We start from the raw sequence: 27035 nt of genomic DNA, 5'->3' as shown, positions 1-27035 counted from the left end.
GTCAGTTGCGTCGCGTCATGGCGCATTTGCTATTTACATTGTGGACTTTGTAAGTGAAAATACTGAATGATTCAATAGCGAGAAAAAAGTTAAACAGACCATCTGCAGCATGAGGATAAAGAACAAGCCTCCTCCATTTGGCCTCTTTACTTTCAATTTACTTTATTTTTACTCTTGACTTGACTCCTCTTTACTTGACTTCTCGGATAAGGAAGTGGTGCTGTACGCACTCCACTAAAGACATCCATTAGCCTACATATTTAATTTAGATTCGTAAAAAAACTATTCGTTTAAAAAAATAAAAAAGATTCGTTTCAAAACTATTTCTAAATTCAGTTCTAATTTCCAGCAAATGAATAAATGAACAATAATAATGAAGAGTGGTCAAAGAACAGTTATATCCAAACACACATTTTATTCTTATACCCTGTATGGTGATGCATATATCTCCAAAACCTGCACAAATCTAAAACAGATGCACAAATCTAAATTTGTTTTTATAAAAAGAAATATGCATTTAATAAATATTACTGCTAATAATAATTACAACATTATACAAATTGTCATGAATAAACTGAAAAAGCCTCCCAACATGAAGGCATGGAGGCAATGTTTTTTATATGTAATGAATATTTTTTTGTAACATTTAAATCCTCTAATTTTTTTCATATGTAAAAATATTTGTGTATTGCTGTACATCCTGTGTCTATTAAGCAATGTGTATGTGTTTTGGACCTGCATAGGCGCACAACTAACGCGCTCTGCACTGGACTTAAGACCAGCGTTCAGTCGGTCAATAGCGCAATCTATTTCAGTTCCTCAAAATAGTAACTCACCAACAATGCGCATTAACACACCTCCTTTTCAGACAAGCACACCCATAAGTCCACAAAGTGGCATAAATGGATTTGCTATTTAAACAACATGGTATAAAACATGAAAATTAGGGTTGCGCTGGTCTGAAAATAGCAACAAATCTCAACAAACACGTCTTGCACCTTATTGTGCTGAGTTTATGATAGGGCCCTTGCACTTTTTAGCACTGTAACACAAACATGAAATACATTTTTGGTACCTTTTGAGTTTGTCTGTGACAGTTTGGTGTTCGGCCAAGCTCAGGGAGTGTTCTAGAGCCAAGCGCACTCTCTGAAACTCTGTCTTCAGCGCACGATGCTCTTTACGCTCCACCTCCAGCTCTTTTTCTAGAGACTGCTTCTCTGCCTCCAACAACATCACCTTTTTGGACACCTTGCACACTGCACACAAACACAGGACTTTTATATTTGTTTCTAAATGAATAATAAGCATGCAGGATATGCTGGAAAAAAGGCGCAAAAGAAAACAAAGGCATGGGCAACACAAAATATGTGGAGTGTCTGCTCCCTAAGATAAAGCATCATTAAGAAAAAAATCTCCTCAATCTAATAAACAGCACTAAGGTACAAATTGAGGGTTTTGCATAATCTCCTGGCTTCTAGATTCTGAAATAAAGACATTAGGATGATCTTATGTCTCCTGCAGAGTGATGGTTCTCAACCTTGAATGTCCCCTGGACTCCATCACATTATGGATTGAATTGTCTGGGCTGTATAATTCAAATTTACTGTAATTCTCTGTTAAGTGAACCAAATTGTGAAATAATTTACCTGTTACAGTTTTTCTCAGTCGCTTTGGTATTTTTCTCAGACCAGAATTGAAATTTGCAAAACAGTAAGTGCATTTCTCAAAACAATGCATACAAATAGTGAAACACCATGGATTACCTGCAAAAGCCAGCCTCTTGCTCAAAATCCTCAGGTAATCTCTCAAAACTACATTTCTTTGTCAATGAAAGAGTCAGTGCCATCAGAATAAAAAGTCCTTGTGTCATTGTGTACAGATAAGACAGTCAAATCATGTTGTCAATATAACAGTGTACACTGGAGGGGTGTAAACAATTTTTGTTGTTGTTGTTGCTTTTTGTACTATAATTTGCTGCCAGATCATGTCATTGTGATACAGAAAGGAAAAGACAGCACTGCATAGCACAAAGAAAAAACAAAACAAAAGTAGAAATGTGAACTTAGGACAATCTCCTTTCAGATGCACCTTCATCAGAAAAAGTCAAGATTCACCTGTGAGAAATGTACCAATTCAGGACAGATTTAGATAAAAAGTCTATTGGAAAGGCATAGAAAATGCATTATGACACATTATTATGACAGCTTGTTCAGCCATTTTGCATGTAAAGACCTATGCTATGAACTAAAGCCTAAATTCGGCAGTGAGACTATTCAGACAGATACCATTATAATCCATTTTGATCAACATGACATAAGCAATTGATAATGTAGGAAACAGCTGAGAATTGCACTTAATCATTTGCATTGAAGTACAAAAGCATTTAGAACTTGTTCAGAGGAATGAGAAACTGCTTTTCTGATGTGCACAAGTGACACAATGATCTGGAGATTGCACAGGTAGTTTAAGAATTTCAATTCTGATCTGAGAAATCAACCAAAGTGACTAAGAAAAACTGTAGTCTAAAATTAGAAAGTAATATAAATGTTTTTAGTAGTGTACTTAAAAAATGGTTAAAAACAAAACAGCAATGTTAACACTAGTGAATATTTTACTATTAGTTTGTTTGATCATGCCGCCTATTCTTTTGCCTCATAGCAATTTTATGTAAAGAAATGTAATGTTTATGTGTTTATAATGAGTTTTAATGTTTATAATAGTGTATATGGATCTATTTTATTTTCAATTTATGTCAAGCCTCCCGTGGACAGGTTGAGAATTAGCATGTCTGCCAAAACACTTAAACAAATGTATTTGGTTTTCCAGTGTAATTGTGATGCCCATGTCAAAATAATTAAAAATAAATACAAAAATAATAAATAAAATAAATAAATAACTGATGTCTGCGCTAGTTTTGCACATTTTCACCAGACACTTTCTTATGATCACTCAATACACACACACACACACACACACACACACACACGCACACACATACAACCCACTATGCATTTATGTAGTGAAGCTTCAGATAGGTGAGTGGCCTTGACAAACCACCTGCAGAAACACTCAGGATTAGTAACACTTTAAAATAATAGCCCATTAGTTAATGTTTGTTAATGTATTCATGAACAACCAATGATTGCTCACTGTTAGTTCATGTAACTCACAGTTCATTACCTATTAACAAGCCCAACTTTGGATTTAAATAATTCATTCGTAAATGATGTACTGTGATGATTAATAAATGCTGTATATGACTGTTCATACATTCTTCATGTTAAAAAATAACAACAACCAACAACATAAACTAATTGACCATTATTTTAAAAACATGTTACCCAGACATTTCATATCTAACATTGGTCAGTCAACTACGTACAGCCTCTTCACACCAAAGATGATGCAATGGCTGCAGGAGGCACAATGATATTACACATTGCTGTTACTTAGTTACCTAGCTGGGAACTATTTTTGCTAATTATTCCACCAGAATGACAGTACAATTCAGCCATATCAGCCTAGAAAATAGCATCTTTTCATCTTCCATCAGTCTTAGTACACAATTCAACCAAGAGTCAACCTTTAAATAGGAAAACTATTGAACTCTTTTAAAATGATGCTAATGGTCTAATCCAATTCAATGATTTATGCTAAGCTAAGCTAAAAGTTCTCCCGGCAACCTCGGGATCGGCTGAATGAATATAAAAATTGCAAAACTCAACTGTTTAACTGTATGTGACTTGTAAAATGAGCCTATTTCCAAAAAAGATGAGTGTTCCTTTAAGATGATTGTGAAACAGGTTTGATTTGCGGCTGCTGTCTGATGAGGCCACATCTACTATCAGACTACACTGCTTAAACTCAGATTAGTTGTTTTTTTAAAAACAAGATTTTTTAAATGCATTAGGAGTTATGAACAGGGCCAGACAGAATCTGCGGACGTTTTTTGCTATTTCTGCAGAGAATTTTGGTAAAAATCTGCGGATTTCTGCGGAATTATTTTAGGAGTATCCAGCGGAGTATCATAACTAACACCTTAATATATGAAATAAAAAGTAATAAATTACTGAATAAAAACTTAATAAATTCAGATTTACAGATTTACTCAAGTTAAAAAAACAGAATTAATAATGGGCTAAAAATCTGCAGAAATCTGCGTAATTCTGCGGAAAATCTGCGGAAATTCTGCGGAATTCTGCGTGCGCAGACTCCATGTGGGCCTAGTTATGAATAAGGTTATAAAGTGTGCTTCTGGGTACCATACCTTCTTGTGCATGTTTGCTGTGAGCTTCTTTAGCTTTGGCATGCTGTAATTCCAATTGCTCTATCAAAACTTGATTCTCCTCCAGCACTAAGCGAGCCTGTTCCTGCAGCTGCCTCCTACACACACACACACACACAACACATACACCTGTGTGAATGAGCAATGCGGCTGACAACAGCGACAAGAGATCCTTCACTGATGAAGATGACAAGCTGACAGTGAACAGCTGGAAACGATAACAGACAAAGACAGAATACAGCATACTGATGCTAGAACTTCTCTAGGACATACACATTCATTCCAGTTAATCTTACTAAGCTCAGTGTTAACACACACAAATGAATTAGCTCAATGAAAGGGCTTAAATAATGACATTGTGAAAAAAGCAGAATTTCTGAAAGTAAAGTTTTCTTTTTCATTTTCATGCTGATTTTCTCATCAAAGGAAGAAAAGACTGATCACTGCATGCATACACAGTACAAACACACAATTTGTATTTTTATCCAGGAAAATTTTTACTGTTTATTCAACGTGCTGAAGCAGACATGGCTTCCATGGCAACCTGGACCTAAAATTTGCCTTAAAAAAAGACAACCTGAAGGAGACGAAAAATAAAAACTCAAGGAACTCAAGAGTGTTCTTGGAAATTATGATGAATTAGATTTTTAATATACTATTCAATGGCATAAATGTTTTTAGTACTGTGAATTCTTTCAAACTAACTTATTTAAGAAGAAAGCTGATCGTTTAGTTGCCATTCTGATTACACTCTCTATGCACAATTACACTGTAAGCTCGCTCTAGTTCATATCATAAGGTCAATTATCCAATGGCAACCATTTGCATTTGTTTGTTTTTCAAGTACACTTCCTACCAAGCCTTGTTGCCTATTCAAGGAACAACAAATAATAACCTGAATTCAATAGACGACCATTTGATATCAGAAGTGTCTTATATGAAAAGCAAAGTCTTCTAGATTACACTTGTTTTACCAAAATAAAATATGATCATGCCTAAATTTCAATTATCTGATTATTACAGTAAAGTCTAACTTTGCTTAGACAAAAGTCGTCACTTAACAGACGTAATGTACAGGATATAATATAAAGTCATGGTGTAGTGGAAAAAGAATTAATATTGTGTATGACTCCTGTGAGCTTGGAGGACTGCAGCCATACATCTCTGCACTGACTCAAATATCTTACTAATAAAGTCATCTGGAATGGCAAAGAAAGCGTTCCTGCAGGACTCCCAGAGTTCATCAAGATTCTTTGGATTATCTTACCCCAGACATGCTCAATAATGTTCATGTCTGGTGACTAGACTGGCCAATACAGAAGCACCATGACCTTCTTTGCTTTTATGTAAAGGCTGAAGTATAAAGAGCACCATCCTGCTGAAGAATTTGCCCTCTCCTATGGTTTGTGATGTAATGGGCAGCACAAATGTCTTAATACCCAAGGCTATTGATGTTGCCATCCACTCTGCAGATCTCTTGCACGCCCCCCATACTGAATGTAACCCGAAACCATAATTTTTCCTTCATCAAACTTGACTGATTTCGGTGAGAATCTTGGGTCCATGCTGGTTCTAATAGGTCTTCTGCCGTATGTGCGATGATTGTGATGCAGTTCAACAGATGATTCATCTGAAAAATCCACTTTCTGCCACTTTTCCAAATGATCAACTAGTGTAGAAGTCAAGTTACTATTTGTTGCTCTAATAACTGGGATAGACGACAATACTTTTGTCAGGTAGTGTATAATTTCACAGGCTAATGCATCGACAGATCACTGTGCTTCATGAACAAGAAGGAACCTAAGGTCAAGTTAAATTCACATTTTGGAAATTCAGAAGCAAGGGCAGTATCACCGCAACCTGAACTTTCATAACGCCTCAGCAGTGTCACAGACTGAACATTTTCATACCACGTCACTTTGCTGAAATAACCTATGAAAAGGGAGCTCAGACAAAAGTATCGAGTGCTCTACATGTTCATATGTTTCAGTAGTCTAACTGTTCTGCATTAAAAATCCTTTTTTTTGGTCTTAAGTAATATAATAATTTTCGGAGATACTGAATTTTGTGTTTTCATTCACTGTAAGCGTTCCTTATGTGTGTGTATGAATGAATATTTTTTGGTTTCCAACCCTACACATCTGATTCATTCTCACTCTTATTCTCATAACTTCAGACCCATGACTGCCAGCCATACACAGACAGAACCATGAGACGCTATCAATTGTGTGATAAGAGCATGGCTAGCGGAGTGAAGCATGCCTCAAGGACAAGATGCCCTGTGTTTGTTATCACCCTCGAGACTATCACAATCCCCTTCGACAAATTCACTTTCAGCTTCCCAAAGTTTCTTGAAATAATATTCACAGAAGGAACGTCAGCACATGTCCGCTGTGATTTTATTCCCAAGTGCACAAAAAAAAACATATGCACACATTTTTACATCACCCAGAAACAAACTTACCATTCTTTGTTGCTGACAGTGCTGCTTTTGCTGACCTGAGTATGAAGTTTCTCATTTTCCTGAATGACCTCCTCTGCACGCACTCTTAGACTCTGTAGTTCTTCCTGTCAAGAGAATTTGTTTTATTTTGCTATGGAAAAACGGATCTCCATAAACTGCTATGATGCTTTAGGTAAGGTTATTGGTATGCATGAACATCCTCAGGGTGCATTTGCAAATGCATTCATCTCAGTCAAAGTTCATCTGAAACTTCAGTAGATCTGCACAAACCAAAAACCATCTCCAATGCTTTTGCAGACTCTCAAAATAATACTCCAGAATGACGCTCCTTTCAGAAGATTACAAGATAAGAGTGACTGACTTTAGTTTTTTAAAGAACTAATAAACCTGCAAAATATTATTACATAAAGCGATAGTTCACCCCAAAACTCTGAGAATTCTGTCATCATTTACTCGCCCTTTACTTAACTGTTTCCTTCTTCTGTGAAACAAGAAAGCTGGAAACCTGTAACCATTGATATGCATAGCATTCGTTTTCCTACTGTGGAAGTCAATGGTTACAGGTTTTCAGCTTCTTCTTTTTTTAATGACCTTCTTTAGTGTTAAACGAAAGAAAGAAACTGATAAAGGTTTGAAACCACTTGAGGGTGAGTAATTTTTGGCTGAACTATCCTTTAAATATCAGAAATGAATGTATTTATTCAACCATTGCCTACAAAATGAGGTGGTAAAAATCATTGTTAATCCCTTTAAAACAAAATGTAACTGAGTGGAAATATCTTTAAATTCATAGCAGGTAGGTATAGCGGGACTACTGGCTGCACTGCAAGTGTGTTAGGAAGAGAGAGACTGAGATTAAGTGAAAATGAGTAGTGCATGTGTATGTGAGAGAGGGAGAGGGGGAGAAATAGGCATAGTCAGAAAGCCTACATAGATCATGTGTTCAGTGCAGTTGTTTTCCCTGCATCATTCTCATATTCTCATTTTTTCTTTATTTTATCAGCTGGTGTGTGGTGTGCAGTCTGGTGCAATATGGCTGCCGTCGCGTCATCCAGGTGGATGCTGCACACTGGTGGTGGATGCTGCACCCGATGTGTAAAGCGCCTTAAGTGCCCAGAAAAGCACTATATAAATTAAATTATTATTATTATTATTATTATTATTATTATTATTATTATTATTATTATTATGTCTAGGCTATAAAGCTAGTTGTAGACTCTCTCGTTGGTCACGTCATCTGTGAATCTTAATAAAATTGGATAACTTCTGGTAAATACCATAATATGTAAAAAATGTGAACTGACTTTCCCTTTTTTACAAAGAAACATATACAAACTCACCTCACAGGACTTGAGGAGTTTGTCTTTGGCATTCAGATGGTCCTCATAGGCCAGAAGCAGAGGTGATAAATATTTCATATCCAGCTAAAGGCAATAAAAAGCTCAGCTATAGCATTAAACAAACCAATTACACATCTGTGAAAGATGAGTGCCATTTTGGTGTCTGCCTCAAATTACAAGTGCAAAAGTTATTTTATATAAAAGAAATGATGATTTTAAAAATAAAATGAAAATATATTATTATAACAATTCCCTGTAACATACATTTGCCGGACACTTTATTAGGTACACCTGTCCAACTGCTCATTAATGCAAATTTCTAATCAGCCAATCACATGACAGCAACTCAATGGATTTAGGAATGTAGACCTGGTCAAGACGATCTGCTGCAGTTTAAACTGAGCATCACAATGGGGAAGAAAGGTAATTTAAGTGACTTTAAACATGGCACGGTTGTTGGTGCCAGATGGGCTAGTCGGAGTATTTCAGAAACTGCTGATCAACTGGAATTTTCACACACATCCATCTCTAGGGTTTTCAAAGAAAAGTCTGAAAAAGAAAAAATATCCAGTGAGCGGCAGTTGATGCCAGAGGTCAGAGGATAATGACCAGACTGGTTTGAGCTGATAGAAAGGCAATAGTAACTCAAATAACCAAACGTTACAACCGAGGAATGCAGAAGATCATCTCTAAATGCACAACATGTCCAACCTTGAGGCAGAAGGGCTACAGCAGCAGAAGACCACACCGGGTGCCACTACTGTCAGCTAAGAATAGGAATTTGAGGCTACAATTTGATTTTTATTGGACAATAGAAGATTGGAAAAACGTTGCCTGGTCTGATGAGTCTTGATTTCTGCAACAACATTCAGATGGTATGGTCAGAATTTGTGAACAAAATGAAAGCATGGATCTATCCTGCCTTGTATCATCTGTTCAGGCTGGTGGTAGTGTAATTTGTACCAACTGAGCATCATGTCATCGCAACAGTCTACCTGAGAATTGTTCCTGACCATGTCCATCCCTTTATGTCCACAGTGTACCCATCTTCTAGTGCTACTTCAAACAGGATAACACTCCATGTCATAAAGTGCTAATCATCTCAGACTTGTTTCTTGAACATGACAATGACTTCACTGTACTCAAATGGTCTCCACAGTCCCCAGACTCAATCCAATAGAGCACCTTTTGTATGTGGTGGAACAGGAGATTCGCATCATGGATGTGCAGCCGACAAATATGCTGCCACTGCGTAATGCTATCATGTCAATATGGACCAAAATCTCTGAGAAATAATTCCAGTACCTTGTTGAATCTATGCCACGAAGGATTAAGGCAGTTCTGAAGGCAAAAAGGGGTCCAAGTAAGTTGTACCTAATAAAGTGGCCGGTAAGTGTATATTATGTAAAAATAGATTTTAAAAATCCAGACCTGTGCGTATTAAATACATACAGTAACAATAAGTGATTTTATTAGATTTGAAACCATTGAAAACATCTTGCTGATAAATAAGTAAATCTAGCAGTTTCAAGGTAAGTAACAAACTTAAAAAAAAATTCAAATGACTTAGTATTTACTTAGTACATTGGTGCTGCAATGCAATGCTTAGGGTGTTTTAAAACATCACCAAATTATTCTAAATTTGCCTTACAGATTTTGTTTATACAAATGTTTTGTTTTTGTAATTTTTTGCTCAGAAAATGTAAACAGCAACATTCCAAAGTCCTGAAAATCATGCTGTATAACCCTTATATTTAAATGCAATTAAAATATAATTAAATACCCACAAATACATTTTTAGTACATTGTTATTTTTTGTGTTAAATAAAAGTGTGATGGTTTTACACTAAATATACTAATTAAAAGTATGTTTATACTTCAGTGGGACTTTAGTACACTTGACAAAAGTATACTAAATACCAGTAAACACTTAAATAAATTTTTAGTGTACTACAATAAAGTACACTACAGAAAAAAACATCCAAAAGAGTTTTATTAGTGTGTTTTTCAAAAGTGTGCTTTAAATGCTTTAAATATAAGTTGATTTTTAGTACACTGTTTACATACTAATCCTAAGTTTAAAATAAGTTAATATATAAAAAAATCTATTAGTAATGTATTGTAGTTGAAGTACATTTTTCCAAAAGTTGTACTTAAGTACACTTAATGTGAATGCAATATTATCACTAACACTTAAATTGATTTTGAGTGTGGTAATTTTAAGTTTACATTAAATTTACTTTATTAAAAATCTATTAGTAATATATTGTAGTAGAAGTATATTTTCCCAAAATACTTTTAATACAGAATTTAGCACACTAATTTTTTTCAATTTGTATATTCTTTTAATATAGTACTATTAAACTTTAAATTAGTCATAAATATATTTAAATGTTTAAAAATAGGGTTCAAGTGTATTTCTAGTTGTAACTAAATATATATTTTTTCAAATCACAGATATAGTATGTTAAAAGCACATTTTAGTTCAATTTCATGGTGGCTCAAAATAGCACAGTTGAGTAAACTTAGATGTATTAAGTTTATCTTAACATATACTTAATACTATCTTTTAGTAAATTAAGTACAAAAATAGTGTGCGAAAATAGAGTACTTTTAGTACATTACTGAAAAGTGTACTAAGTAAACTTAAATAAAGTGCATTTTAGTGCACTTTTTTTTACCTGGGTTATTTAGATTCTTTGATTTCTCTTGACACTCTTTTTGCAACTAGTATTTTGTCCTACAAAAAAAGTGTTCTAACTTAAACTAAATTAATGAACCTTTTACCACATAACAATCTTCATCATGCAAGCAACAAATCAGAAACATTAAGAAATCAACAGAAGAAGCATACACTGAAATCTATAGAATACAATACATACCAGCCACGGAGGTGCAGGTCCTTTCACTGGTAGGCCCTTAAGCTGAGCATTCTGGGAAATCCAAGAAAAGAAAAGCATTTGAGCGTATGCATTATCTCACTTCCTTTATTCCTATAGATATTGTGATGTGACAAAAGGATCACAATTACTGTAATTAGACGGCAACATAATTATAAAGAGCTGTGCCAGTTCTTTGACAGATAACCGAACAGTAGAATAGAAAGGATAAGACACACTTGGAGGCCATTCATGGAGATGTGTTTTTGCAGTAAAAAAAAAAGTGAGATGCAGTGCAGTGAAATGAAAACAAAAGCTATAGAGACTGCAGAGGCATAGTTTGAACAAGTTGAACTTTTTGACGTTGGAACATAATGGAAAAACAGCTCAGTGGAACACACAATTTTTATTTATTTTTTTAAGTTGAACAGAATGTACTATAATGAATACAGGGGTTTCCAGTCATTCAGATTAGCAGCAAAATTGGATTGAAAGTCTGTGACAAGACTAGATAGAGTGTGACAGTGTGTTTTAGAGGGTGTGTGGATATATCCTTTAAAGCAATGAGAGATGAGCCTCTTTTGGACATTGATGCAAGAGGGCAATTCAGAGCTCACAAGTGACATGAGCCAATGACCCCCTCAGGAAAGTCAGACATGCGCACACACACACAGCTCAGAACTAATGTAGCTCAGAGGTTGCTTTAGGACAGGCTGCTATTGTGAGTTGAAGAGACATCTTTTATGAGTGTGACATACAGTAGTCTGCAATCTTTTTTTCTCCAAAGGATATACCTTTGTTTTAAAATGAAGACCATGGCTGATGACTCCTGACGTTCGTTATTGTTACAGGTGAAGTGTGAAAACATTTTGAAACATTAAAAAGGAAAATGACTGTCAAGCTTGCCTTCCCATCTCTGCGTTTCTGTCATTTGAACTGCTCTGGTTTAACCGATGTTATTAAGGACATCACGCAGGTGATGAAGCAATTACTTTGGCTGATTAATCAGTCTGAGATTATAGCTGCAGAATGACAAACAGAATTGGAGAACTACTTTGCTAGTTTTGTTTGATTTGATTTGAACTTATTTATCTTGTTAACAAAACTGAATAGAAAACAAACGTGTCTGATACAAAAAAACAAAAAACAAATAAAACATCAATGATAAAACGCAATAAAGGTTTATTTTCATCATGGTCCTCTGTGGTGGCAAACACACAACAGATGATGTAGTATCTACTATCAAATACTAATTTTAAAACCATCACATTCTTTACATATAAAACATTTAAATGTGCAATATTCTATTTAATCATTATGATTTTTACTTTAAACTATTTTTAAAATCTTAAAACATAAAATAATATATGTTTGCCCATTTTTGAATTTATATCAGCATATATTGTAATTCCTACCTTTTATAATAAAGGTATGTTAAGCTCTGACCATATCAGTCATTAGTTACAGGAATCCAGGGAGGGCCTAAATAACTTAAATCCAATAATTGACATGATGTGTAACCCAATTAAAAATAAAACAATTATTCAATTTTTTCTTCCAAAAATATAATAAATTATTAACAACAAGCTCATACTTTTACAAAAATCTTTAAAGATTCAGCAGGGGGTTTTGACACCTCTACTTTGGAAAAAGTCAGAAAAGTGGGCGTGTCCAGCTCTGTTTAGGGGGGAGTGTCGGAGGAAGAAAAGTGGGATGGTGTGGGAGTGTCTATTTGGGCATGCGCGAGTTTCAGAATTAAAATACACATACATACACACAGGAGAAAGTGACAGTGTTTAACCTACATGGACATTTAGTCGAATTATTTGCCAAATTATTAAATGGTGGACTTTAACTGCAGTTTGGCTCTTTCATTCAGGGAATTTAGTCATGTCCCTTGCGACAAACGAGATATTTGATTCGAGGAACTGCTCTAAGCGTGTATTTTTCATGCCATGTTTGATACCGCACGGCGAATGAGAGAAAAAAAAACCCTCAGCATTTCCCGGAAACTTAGATGCACACGAAAATTTGTAGAATGAAATATGCATATAGGGTATGTCATAATGACTTCATAGCCTATGAAATCCAAGTATGTAATCTTTAGGTGCGTTCGACACAAAGCTCAGCTGCAGCCGGTGATCAACGAGATTAGCCGAGCGCAGGCGGGGCCGGAGTTAAAAACGGAGCCGTCAAGACAGACAGCTGGACACTTCGGGACTCAAAGTTGCTGCAGTCATGATGACCGATCACATGGCGTCATCATATTTTTTTTGTTATTTTTATTTATAACAACAAAACATTTACAAATAAAACAGAATACAGTTTCTACAAACTGTAGTTCCTTTTTAAACAATAAGAGAGAATTATGAATAAAATATATAACAAATGCATGAGAGAAATAAGAGGAAATGAGAGGTTAATATAAACATAAAAATGAACAGGTCTATTAAATACAAAGCAATAAGCATAAATTCTAGGAGTTAAACATCACTCTTTAGGCTAATACTTCTTGTTTGAATGTGCTAAAAAAGGGTTTACATATATGTACATTTATAGATATAAAAATTTCCAATGTAAAAAGCAAAACAAGGTGTTTTGATTTGGTCTTAATAAATGACATTATTTTGAATAATGAATGAATTTTCAAAAATGCATTTTAATCCAAAAAGATTGTGTTGAAAAGAACAAAATGTAAAATAAGTGAGCTATGTAGAAGTTTCCCAGAAAGAGCAGGTAGCCTTTAAACTGCTAGACAGGAAATAAAATATATATTTATATTATAATAATAAAACCATTTTATAATTATTTAATAAAATAGTTCTTTACTTTAATTTGTTAAGAGAGCTTTAGGGGGGCAGGATCAATGATGATGATTTTCTTATTTCAAGTCTGTAAGACCTATTTGAGTTCATATTTAGGTTATTCACTAAAATATATAATTTAAATCGTTCATGGAGATGAATGCAGTAAATAGTCTGTATAAAAAAGTTAAAAATAAACCTGTGCAAACAAGCTAACCTTTATAACCAGATTATTTAACAAAAGATGATTACTGCAGTAAAATATTTGTAGTCTTTTAATAAGCAAGATGTGTGCAGGATAGAGAGGGTGTAAAAAGTGAATTGTTTGTTTTGAAACTTTTGAATCGGAATTTGTCCAATTATAAACCCGAAACACACGTGTTTGTTGTCATGTGGTGAACTCGGCCAATCGTGTAATATCGGTGTTGTCATCAAAGCTCCTGCAGTCGCTCTTCAGAAGCTGCATGGTCTGAGTTTGCCGTCTGATCTCGGAGCGCTGTCGCGGTACTTTGATGCCACATGTGACAGTCACGTGGCGTCGGCGCAGCATCAATCCGGACAAGATTTCTAACCAGAATGCACCGCTTTAAGACAGATTTCGATCGATCTGCGCAGCGCTGCATGAAGTCGAACGCACCTTTTAACATTGGCTAATGTTCATGTCAATACGCAAGGATTGGAACCAGGGGCTATTATATGATTGGCTGAGGTGCCTCATGTGATCCAACTTATCCGTTACACTTTTTCCAATGTTAGATAATTTTATATAAGCTGTGTTTCATTTCAAATGCTGCAACCTCCAAAGGACATGTCATACTCTTTTTATTTTTTTAACATGTGTTTAGATAAGTAAAGTAAAATAAGCCTAATTCATACATTTAATCCGGAGTTTTCTTTTAAAAACGTCCTGCCGTTATCAGCGTGCAATGAATCTTGGGACATTCGAGGCCGCGAAGGACCCACTACTTGTGTACTTCATTACCTGATACTACTTGCAGATTTGGCGTGCTGTCCCAGTAGAGAACCCTGAGCACAGAGATACTTAAGCCCAGGGCTCCTGTCGGGTCATTTAACATAGAAGGGGGTCCAAAATCAGGTAGGTTTAGAGAGTTCCCCTTTTGTAAAGGAGGAAAATGAGGACATGGGGTGATTGGGGAATTCTTCAAAAACTAAGATAAGGCAGGTACGAAAAAAGAGCTATTTATGTAGGCTTGGATTCATCTGATTGGTTTATAGGTAATTGTTGATATGAGACCAGCCATGATTAATCATAGCATGTGATCTTCTGAAAATTAGTTTGTAAATCTTCACTTAATTTTAGGTCATTAAATTTACAGAAAAAGATTCTTAAAAAAAGTTTTCAAAAAGCTTCTTCTTCTAAATCAGTTTAATTTTTAAAGTGCTGTATGACCCTGTGTGCAATGTACTTTTTTTAACACTAATTATAGTAAAAGTAACACTGCTGAGAGACCCCAGATTTAATGACTCAATCACATTGCAGCAGTGTTGCCAGCCACTGTCTTAATCACTCTGTCAGCCTTCCCGCACACGCTTCCTGCGTCCCGCTGCCTCAACACAGCGTTCAGACACATTCAGTGTTACACTGATCCACTTAAGTCTAGAAAGGAAGCAATCAGCAGTACTGTAAAAAGCAGAGGTCGGTGGACAGAGTGAGAGGAAGACAGAGAGAGCCAAGTTTCACACTTGCAGCCTGCAGTTTCTTCTTTAACTAAAGCCTAACTAAAGCTTAACTAAAGCATGTGACAACTGACCAAATTTCCTTAAATTTCAACCTTGCTGAGATGGAAGGAGGGACAGTAGGAGAGAAAGAGCAAAAAAAGAGAGTGAGATCCAGACTACTGACCTGAAACTAAAGTGACAGAGTATATTTAGCCTGCCGATTGTCTCCTCTTTTCCCACCGCTCCCTTCTACCCAACCACACACCAGTGCTCAAATTAAAGTCAGTCTTTTAACAACCAGAGTTCAACAGTCAAGGATGGTGAAATGATCAATCGCTTTAAATGAACAGATCTGATAGTATCATTTTTCAAATTAAAACCATTAACCGAAATCTCAACTGGAATATTTAAGACATAGTCAGAATATTTAAGAGAGAGTTCAATTCTGTGATCAGCGGGATCTCTAATTCATTGTGGTTTGGGACTTTTAGCCCTAGGCTCATCTTTTAATGAAGAGCATGTCTAGAATCTGAATACTGTACAGATGAATGAAGAGCAGATTAATATATTATACTGAAGACTCTGAGCAATCAAGGGAGTCATTCTCTCTGTGAACCCGCGAGTATGACAGGCTCAAAGTTCAGAAAGCCCTCATCAATACAGAATAAGCTCACTCCAACACTTCCTCCTTAATAAAATGACACTAGCAGGACAAATCTGAGATCTTTGATCCTTCAAAGATGGACGCCGAAGAGGTCACAGCGCCCTTGGGCTGTCAAACTCTTCTGAGGCTTGTTAAAGAAGCTCAGTTATGCAATTCCTTGGAGTGCTTTCCACTTAATATTCACTGCATCAAGACTCATAAAAAACTTATGGCAACTCAGCAGTTTAGTTAGAGGGCTCATTTCGACATCATAGCTCGTACATACAAATCCAAACACAGTTAAACAACATTCTACGGCCAGAAGAGTTTAGAGGGTAACTGATAAAAGGAGTATGTTTAGATGAAGGTTAGTCATGAATATTTTCCCAGCTGCCCCTGATCTCAGAGGCCCTAGAAGAAGTAATGCATGCATAAGGCTAGACAAGCTGCACACCAGAGTAGAGCAGCAACCATCTCTGATTCCACGCGCACACACAGATCTCATCTCAACCTCTCACTGGTTAATGCTCCTTTGAAATTGTAATACCCCACAAACTATCATCTCTGCATTAAACAGGAAGTGGGAGATGAAAGGAAGAGCTGCATATCATTACTCTGGCGTCAGCTAATCACACCCCGCATGACTAGAAAAAGGCACAGTGTCAGATAAACTACTGAAATTTTCAGAGCAGTCTTTTTTTTTGAGTTATAAGGACAAATGAATTGTAGTTTCCAGCACTGCTCCTAAATCAGTCAACGCAGATTTGAAGCAATTAACGTCAGTTATCACGCACAGCACCGATCTCTCACATCAAAACAAAAGATCAGGCAAGCGAGACTGCGGATATAATGTTCCGAACATGAGCTCAAACATTTATCATTTCAGAAATGTTTAATTAAGGACTGTGACATTTCTACACAATATATGAAAACAGCACACAGTACTTTGCAAGTACTTAAAAGTGCATTAGTAACTTTCTCCTCGGAGAACTCAAGTAAAGCTAGAAAATGTCTCCAAGAAGACTGAAAGAAGATTGATAGTTGATGGGAGTATTCATTATATCTTTCATTCATCCATTAATTTTTTTTTCGGCTTAGTCCCTTTATTAATCTGGGGTTGCCACAGCAGGATGAACCGCCAACTTATCCAGCATATGTGTTACGAAGCGGATACCCTTCCAGCTGCAATCCATAACTGGAAAACACCCATACGCACTCATTCACACACAGACAATTGTACTCACCCAATTCCCCTATAGCACAATACTTTGGACTGTGGGGGAAACCGGAGCACCCAGAGGAAACCCATGCGAACATAGGGAGAACATGCAAACTCCACACAGAAGCGCCAACTGACCCATCCGAAGTTCAAACCAGCAACCTTCTTGCTGTGAGGCAAATGTGCTACCCACTGCGCCACCGTGCAGCCCATTATGTCATTGAGAATTTTTTTATTCATAAACAAACTTTGAATAATGAATATAAGCAAGCTCAACAATACCCGCTTAAAATATGAAAACAAACCTCACTGGACCTTGCAGAAGTTCAAAATGCATTGAGGCATGCAAGAATGAACCTCATTGGTTGTCACGCATCAAAAAAGCATCAAAAAAGCATGCATAAGCTTCCGTGACCAATTTTGAATGCTGTAAACTCTGTCAGTTTATCAATATTTAAATGTGAATAAAATATGAGCAATAATATCTCTCCCAAAGACATTTTCAGTGCGTGTGACCAACAACCGCATAAGTCCACAAAAATAAAAAATGAGATTACCATGTGACAATAACTGTATGTGTGAACTTTGTATAGAGAAACAGTTTTGGGATATTTTTACATGACCAAGATTCTGCATTTTAAACATTAAAATAGCTTCACACAGAAAAAAACACTTATGTCCACTAAGAAGAATGGAGCTGCCTTGTCTGCTGGCAGCTAGCTCTCTGCAACTCTCACATGGTCACCCACTGAAGCTAAGCAGGGCTGCGCCCGATCAGTACCTGGATGGGAGACCAGATGGGAAAGCTAGGTTGCTGCCAGAAGTGTTGTTAGTAAGGCCAGCAGAGGGCGCCCAACCTGCGGTCTGTGCGGGTCCTAATGCCACAGTATAGTGATGGGGACTCTATACTGCTCAGTGAGCGCTGTCTTTCAGATGAGATGTTAAACTGAGGTCCCGACTCACTGTTGTCGTTAAAAATCCCTTCGAAAAAGAGTAGGGGTTTAACCCAGGCATCCTGGCCAGTTCTGCTCACTGGCCTGTGTCCATCATGGCCTCCTTACCCTCCCCATATCAGAATTGGCTTCATCACTCTGTCTCCTCTCCACCAATCAGCTGGTGTGTGGTCTGGCGCAAAATGGCTGCCAACGCGTCATCCAGGTGGATGCTGCGCACTGGTGGTGGATGAGGAGATTGCCCCCAATGTGTGTAAAGCACTTTGAGTACCCAGAAAAGCGCTATATAAATGTAAGAAATTATTATTATTATTATTATTATTATTATTGTTATCTGCTTACTGTCATGTCCGCTTCGGACAGTAAAAGGCAAATTCTCTGCAAAAAAAGGAAAGCTGACGTAAACGAATGGAAGAATAGAGTAAGGAAGGTGTTACGGAATGCTGGGAAACCATATTTGAATCGAAAAGAAGAACAAGAAACAGGAAAAAAAATCACCGAAAGAGGTTAGTAGAAGAACTGTATATGTGATCTCTCTCTCCCTCTCTGTTTCTCTCTCTCTCTCAACGCACTGAGGAGCACTAAACTGACCCAGCTGAGGCTCGAACCCGCGACCTTCTTGCTGAGAAGCATATTGTGAGATGGCGGAGTGAGAGAACAGTTTTAAGCCAGCACACCTGTATAATTTTCTAAATAAACGACAATATTTAGCTATGATGTATGTCAGCATTTTTTTGCTTTTATTGTTGTATTTATTTTATTTACTACTTATTGTTAATAATTGATAGCTATCGTACTGTACTGTAAGAAGGTCTATGTATTGTACATTGTTCATACTGTATTTTCTCTTTTTAATAATAATAATAATAACAATAATAAACTTGAAAGAAATGCTTAACTTTTAACCTGAAGTTTCTGTTACTGTATTAAAACTAAGCGAAAGAAATCAGATCTTCAGTGGTTTAAAGTGATATGATGAATTAAAGTTATTAAAAAAAGTTTTACTTTTATTCCACACTAACTGGACATATAACGTTCTTCCACATTTGAGAAGTATAAATCACAATAACTTAAGCAATTTAAGTAAGTATAAACACAATAATAGATTTTTAATACTGACCCTAAAAAATGTTATCCCCTGAAAATTGAAAAGCTTATGTTTTCTATCTTCAAGTAAAATAAACATACATACATTTCCCACCCAATACATATGAAAAAAAACATCTTATTACTCAAAATTTGAAAATATGGACTTATATGGTTGATTGTGTCGAGGCCCTATTTATTACAGAATTCATAATTTGGTGTGAACCAACCATTGATACCTCATTAAGACCTGTCTCTAAAATTGGTGTAGAGTAAATTATTTTACCTCGTCTTTGGTGAGAGGACGGAATCGGGCCTGGTATCTGCTAAGCTCCACGTTAAGACGGTGGACAGTCATCTTCAAGCCATCATTCTCATCCACCAGCTCCTGTGCCTGTTGTCTCAGACTCGATAACTCAGAGCCTTCCCCTATACACACAATGACAAATAGTTAAACCAGAACTGATTCAAGCAAAGCCACAAGCAAATGAGCAAAAAAACTCCCACCCAGACATGTACACATATTACATGTGCTTCTCTAACTTTGAGGCACTTCGAGTAGTCTGAAAGAACATGCTTCATAGAGGAATTCTGTCAATTTCTACATGAACAGCTATGAACAAGTGTCATTTTCACCACATCTCAAGCACAATTCATACTGCTGTCTCCTTGGTAACCAGGAAGATTATTTTTTTTGGAAAAAATGTTACAGGGGAATAAACTGTTAGATGTCATGAGAATGACGCCACAGCTGAAGGACAGATAGTTGAACAGTGTCAGAATTATTAGAGTCACTGAATTATTAGCCTTATTATTAGCAGTTTTTTCCCCCAATTTCTGTTTAACAGAGAGAAAAAAAAATTTCAACAAATTTCTAAACATAATAGTTTTAATAAGTCATTTGTAATAACTGATTTATTTTGTCTTAGCCTTAATGGCAGTAAATATTATTTTACTAGATTTTTTTTAAAACACTTCTATACAGCTTTAAGTGATATTTAAAGGCTTAACTAGGTTATTTAGGTTAACTAGGCAAGTTATTGTATAACAATGGTTTGTTCTGTAGACTATCGAAAAAATATAGCTTAAAGGGGCTAATAATTTTAACTTTAAAATGGTTTTTAAAAAATTAAAAACTGCTTTTATTTTAGCGAAATAAAACAAATAAGACTTTCCCCAGTAGAATACATATTATCAGACATACTGTGAAAATTTCCTTGCTCTGTTCAACATCATTTGGGAAATTAAAAAAAAAAAAATTAAAGGAGGGCTAATAATTAATTATATATATATATATATATATATATATATATATATATATATATATATATATATATATATATATATATATATATATATATATATATATATATATATATATTAGCCTGTGATGTATACACCCTGAAGGTATTTTAGGAATATACAAGTTTCTTCTTTCAGCAGAAATCAGAGTTATTTTTAAAAAGCTACTTGCTCATTCAAGCTCTACAATGGCAACTGGCGGGAGTTTCACTTCAACAGTCCAAAGTAAGTCAATTAAAGTGCATTTATTTATAACATACAATAAATAATACAGTTAATTTCGCTGGCATATGTGACAAATCTCATAAAAATGAGTACCACAGTGGAAAATACACAAAACTCTTCATAAAGTTTTTAAAGATATAGATATCTTTCACTAGATAAGAACATTATTCACCCCACAGGACTGTGTGAGGCACTTTATATTATGGATGGATGAATTTATTGGACTTATTCTGAACTTTTTAAGGGTGCTTTCACACCTGCCTCAAAAAGTTTGGTTGACTTACACTAGAATTTGTTTACCCTTATTATGCATCTGATCGTGTAACCGAGTGTGCACTAAAAGTGGACCAGAAAAGCATACCGAGACCTGCTTGAAGATGTGTTCTTGGTATGCTTTCAAATGTAAATTGGCTACAATTATTACAAGGTCTTCTTCAGAATGCCATATTAAACACTAACTGGTGGGCTTTCATATTTTAACATTACGTGTCTGGATCTGGGACAAGGGTAAAATAAAATCTTAGTATAGAAGGCATTAAAAAAAATCTTGAAATAAGTAATGAAGCCATGCTAAACAGAGGTCACCTTCATATAAAAATAAATGCCTGTAGTTGGAGAAACTTCCATGTACAACACAGAGCTGCCCTTTTATTAGGTAGATCTGTACACTATTGCAAGCAAAAACTATTCAATTATATCATCATTCAGTCATGTCAAGAGTTACCATGTTCAATGAACAGGGAGAACAGTTCAACGAGGAGACAATGTGGTTTATAGTATGTGATTTTAAGCATGGAACAATTGTCTCAAAAACTGTCATCTATCATCATATGTTTTAGTAACTGCTTTGATATACTGTTTATTTATATTGTGTCCTATCAAAAATGATAAAGTAGTACCTAATAAAGAGAAGCAATGCTTACAAAAGTCTTGAAAATAAGCAGTCTTGTTTTAAAAATGAGAGAGAATCTACATTTGTAATGTAGATTTTTTGCCACAGTAGGTGGCCTAAAGGAATAATTGACCCAAAAATTAAAATTCAGTCATAATTCTTTCCTCCTCGTGCTATTCCAAAATATCTCAAGTATATTTTTCTGACTAGAGCTTTCAAACTCGAAACAAAAAAATACACAAAAGCATCACAATTAAATAAAACATTTGTCAAAGTAGTCTGTTTTCTGTTAATGTTAAAGACTTACAACTAATTAGCAGCTGCAGGAAAATACAGATGTACTTAAAGTACAGAAAAATAAAAAATAGTCCGTAATACAAACAGCAAGTTTAAAATTAGGACAGGATGACAAAAATTATTATTATTATTATTATTATTATTATCATTATTATTTATTCGATAATATAAATTCAATTCAATTCAGTAAAAACTATATGGATATGAAATAATATTCAAACCCAAATCCATTAAAGAAAAAAGGTCACATGGGTTTGGAACAGCAAGAGGGCAAGTAATGATGACAGAATTGTAATATCTGGGTAACACAGGATAGGCCCTGTGAGCTCAGTGGGATGTGTAGCACCTGTGGAGTTTCCTCTCTCTCTGTGAGTGTGGCAGAGCTCCTGCTGGAGATGCTTCATGTGCTGACTCTGCTGTAAACATCTCTTCTCCAGCGTCTCTTTCTCCTGGCTGAGAATTTGATTCTGCTCCTTTAGCTCCTTTACAAGTGCGTGCTGCACCTCTAGCGTACTGCGCAAAACTTCACTGTCCTCTGCACCACACAGCACACAGCACACAGAGCAGGGCAAAACACGACAGACACCACAGCAAGAAATCCCGGATCATTACACAAGAATATGAAAAAAGACACACAGGAAAATGTAAAAACAAAGCAGAACACAAGACATGGCAACACTATTCTCACAGCAGTAGCAGCACAGCAAAACAAATCCATCAACGAGTGCAAAAACACGAAAGGCAAGACAGAAAGAAGCACTGACAAGATGGACACGAAGAAATAAAAATGTGACAGAGGAGAATGGAAGATGACTGCTTAATTCACAAATCTTCTTTAAAAGATTAACTATATTAATTTCTCTTTATGTGAAAACATTACAAAATGTTTATGACCATCTGTATAGTCCTAACACACATTATTAAGTCTGATACGTCTATTAAGATTAATCAATACATTTATTCTGTTAGTCTAGCTATTTCAGCCTTATTCCATTAGTACAGATTAACCACTCAGGGGTGCGTTTCTGAAAACTATCGTTTGCCAACTAAGGTTGCAAGTTGTGTCATTAAAAACATACTTTGTTGATTTGGTTTTTCCCAAATTCATTGTTCCAATGAACATTTGCAAACTGCGTCACAAATGACTATGCTTGCAACTACACCTCTGGAGCTGTAGTTAGAAACATAGTTCCTGGCTGGTTTAGTGATCTTCATGTTTACAATTGCACTCCCTTCGCAATGCACTTAGAAAACATTGATGCCATTTGGAACACAGTCGTGGCTCATGGCCTATTATTTAAAAAAAAAAATGAATCTATGTCATCTCTCCAAAGCTTGTGAAAACAAAACAACAATATACTTTAATGGTTTAAATTTATAGTGGATTATTTATTAAGTATCTGTACTGTATATGACATGGGCTTGTTGGTTAGAACAGTTTTGTAGTGGTTTACATGTGTCAAATTGTAAAAGTAGACAAAAATAAACAATATCCTACTAAATAATAATAATTATTATCATCATCATCATTAAAATTATTATTAAAGTATGTTTTTTTTCTAATAAATATTAAATTTTATTTCTTAATAAATAGCACCATTATTTGTTTATTTATATGACTTATATACAAGATAAGAATATGTGTTAGCTGTAAGTGATTTTATGTTTTAGAATAGAATGTAAAGTTCTCAATAATATTTGTAAAGGAAACATTGGTCCTATATGTGCCATTTACATATTTCAATTAATATGGAAAATGAAAACATGTTTTTAAAAACACTAATATGGCTATTTTTTAAATGTGTGTGCATGTAAAACAATATAATTTAAACAAAAACATAATGCGGTTCTTCTCTAAAGAAGTTGTTACTTCACCCCATTCAGAGCATCATTATGGCCGTTTTACCTTATAACTAATGTGGTTCAAATTATGTATCTGCGACAGAGAAACAACGGGTTTTGGGAAACACTTGTCACTACATCGTTTTTTTTCCCAAATGATGCATCTTACTATGATTGTTCAGCCGCAAGTTATGTTGTTGTTTGGGAAACGCACCCCTGTATGGTTCTATTTTTTAAAGCAGCAGAAAAATTGATTAGAGACACAAACTCAATGTGATTACACAACATGCATAACTAAGGAGATCTTGTTTTTAATCTCTAGTTTAAGCCAAGAACTGTCCTGAAAATCATGTCAAATTTGAGGTAATGAGTCGGGTTCCAAGCCAAAAAAAACCCAAATAATTCATTTAGTTGTTTACTGAACATTAATTACAGATGCAATATGGTACGCCAGATCATGTGCTACAATGACTTAATCAAAAATATGAATTGGAAAGACTGAAGAGCTAGGGAAGTCAGATAGTACTGTAAAAATGTAGAGCTGAAGCCCCCTTACCTGAACTTCTGTCTCTCTCATTAACTCTCACTGGACTCTCTTTGTTCGTCCGCGAGCTTTTCCTCTTTGAAGTTTTCAGTGATCTGGGAGAGCTCCAGTCGTCTAGTTCTGAGAAGAACACCAAAAAACATTCAGAAAACAAGACAAGTGAAGTACCAAACCAGTGGTAAATTGATTGGGTGAATGAATAAGTACTTGTAAAATATTATTAAAAAAAGATTTATATTTACTGTAAGTGGGCAAGTAAATGATGTTAAATACATGCAGCACACTTTCCATATAACAAAATAAACATATAGCTAAATTTAAGGCCCAATCCCAATTCTATTTTTGTATCCCTACCCCTTTTCCTTCCCTTGGCCCTTAAAATCGAGTGTGCACTACAGCACCTGCACACGTCATCATAAGTCATCGCAATCTCTTGCTTCATATGAGATCAGACGATCGCAACTGCAGGAGTTATTCTACTTGCTTTATTTTTTGGTATTTATCTTCAGGAAATCACAGAAGGCATATATTATGTTCTCATAACAATATAATATGGCAATAAGATCATAACTATGCTGTGCATCTACACAGGTACCATATTCATCTATGTAAACACACCAAAAACAACATTAACATTATAGCAGACACTGTAAAAAGAGCATTCCCAGCCACTAGACATCACTGACAGGATATGTAAGTGTCATCGAGTGTCAGAATGTTGTGGGACTGCTATACAGGAGTTAAGATTATGGATCATAGATAGCAGGTTTTATTTTCGAGTTTTTTTAGCATGACGGTAAAACATAAACATGGTTATGAATATATTAAAATGTGCTTGTTTGTTGTAAAAATTTGTAATAATAGCAAAAAAATACTAATTTGTTGATCTCCTTACTTCCGGGTGCAGCTATACTGCCGTTATGGGTAGTGTATTCTGGGAAACTTTCTTACCCTTTGGTTTCAAGTGTGGTGCTGAAAAGTCTTTGTTCAAAGGGGTATCTACCCCTTCCCTTTAGGCCTACACCTTCAAGCTAAAGAGAACTACTGTATAATCACAAAAATACACTGAACAGAAGCCTAATCAATGTGTCTTTAATGAGTTCAAAAGAAATCTAAAATCAAAGCCTATTTCCTGAACCCAACAGTCTCCATCTTCTATTATTATGTTCATAAACCTTCCAGTGCAGTTTAGGGGTGTGTGATATTTATTGCCTATGATACTATCTTAATTGGTATTTTAACAATGTGCAAGCTGACATTATCGAGTGCATCATTCACTTGCAAATAAACAAGCAAACACACGTCCTTAGAGTCCAAAAGCATTGCCAGCATAAATGAAGCCAATTAGCATGCAGTCAAAATGACCCTATAATTCATGTTATGAAAGCCCCAAAAACAAGACAAGATGTAGTTAAGAAATAAGAGGCAAGCAGGAGTGCCATTTTTTCAAACAGCATGTGATCGCAATGGAAAATGTAATTGATTTTAGACAACAGCTCAGCCAACATGACGTTACTATTGAGTGAGTTACATTTCAGGCACAATGCTGTGCGTTTTATCTGCCTCACAAAATATATTAATTAATCAAAACTAATGTAGAACATTTGGCACTGAGGTGTTTCCTTCACAAACAAATCTATGAACAAATCATTTGAGTCAATTATGAGTCAATGAACAGACAAAGTATTTACAGTTCGCAGCTTTAAAACCCACTCAGCACGTTTTTGTTTATTAACTGTTAAAGAAAAACTTCAAAAGCTTTATTGAGATTCATTTTTGTTGTCACACATCCCAGCCCAGTTTACTTCAACATCTCCTTTACACCATTAATTTTTCACATCTTTTTGTCAGCCAAAAACACATGGCTGGCAACCAAGCTCATGTTGCATCAGTTGCTTCTCCCTCGAGCTTGCTCTCATATCAGTCACTGAGCTGATCACTTTTGAATCTCACACCCACGGTCTCGCACCTTCCTCTCACCCATTCACAGACAGCTTCAGTAAATCCTTTATTGCTTCTCACCTGCTTCAATCACTTCCTCGGGGTACAGAGAACTTCTTTCTGTTGACACCTCTCTAAGAGCTGTGACATCCCCCCAAAACACTAGCCACATAAACCACATGTGATGCAATAAGAGGCCGAGTTTATACCTAGTATGTGTTCATGTTTGCATCAATCCAATATCAAATGGATGACACCAAAATGCAGTAAGCAGTAAGCAAGAGTCTTTTAACTTTTAACGCATGTTCACTTTCTTCCACAACCAAAAAAACAAAATCCGAACTGAAATGTTTACAAGAAACATGCGAGTTCATGTCAAAACCAGATGAAAATTGCAAAATAACACTGTTGAGCAGGTTCTTAAACCACTGATTAGCCATTGTCCTCGAGTGCTCAACAGATATGACTGTGATTGGCTCTAATGACCATCACTTAATGCTCTTCACTGAGTTTGTGCACAGATACACAAACACGGCATTTGAAAGCCACGTCTATCAGTGGATCCGTCTATGAGAAGATATACAAGCGACCCACTGACAAATCAAGTAATGAATGCAGTTTTTAAATTCTACCATGTTC

At 35.7% G+C, this 27035-nt stretch overlaps 1 protein-coding gene across 30 annotated transcripts in view; it reads right to left on the bottom strand.

Moving 5' to 3' along the window:
• cep89 (centrosomal protein 89) overlaps positions 1-27035 on the bottom strand; it is a 109070-nt gene that overhangs the window by 71803 nt on the left and 10232 nt on the right. For 24 of the 30 annotated variants that reach the window (XM_073906317.1, XM_073906318.1, XM_009303314.5 and 21 more), the window contains 8 exons: positions 24468-24575; positions 22416-22604; positions 19640-19782; positions 10972-11022; positions 8090-8173; positions 6750-6853; positions 4268-4383; positions 1076-1256 (listed from right to left, as the gene is read on the bottom strand). In XM_073906317.1, coding sequence (XP_073762418.1) covers positions 1076-1256; positions 4268-4383; positions 6750-6853; positions 8090-8173; positions 10972-11022; positions 19640-19782; positions 22416-22604; positions 24468-24575 — 976 coding nt within the window. Of the gene's footprint in view, positions 1-1075; positions 1257-4267; positions 4415-6728; positions 6854-8089; positions 8174-10971; positions 11023-19639; positions 19783-22415; positions 22605-24467; positions 24576-27035 lie in introns of all 30 variants that reach the window. The other 6 variants (XM_073906322.1, XM_009303313.5, XM_073906312.1 and 3 more) reach the window with 2 other exon arrangements.

The sequence above is a fragment of the Danio rerio genome, chromosome 7 (assembly GCF_049306965.1).
Source record: "Danio rerio strain Tuebingen ecotype United States chromosome 7, GRCz12tu, whole genome shotgun sequence".
Lineage (NCBI taxonomy): Eukaryota > Metazoa > Chordata > Actinopteri > Cypriniformes > Danionidae > Danio > Danio rerio.
The sequence above is the reverse complement of the archived record's forward strand: the minus strand, read 5'-3'. Positions and strand labels throughout refer to the sequence as shown.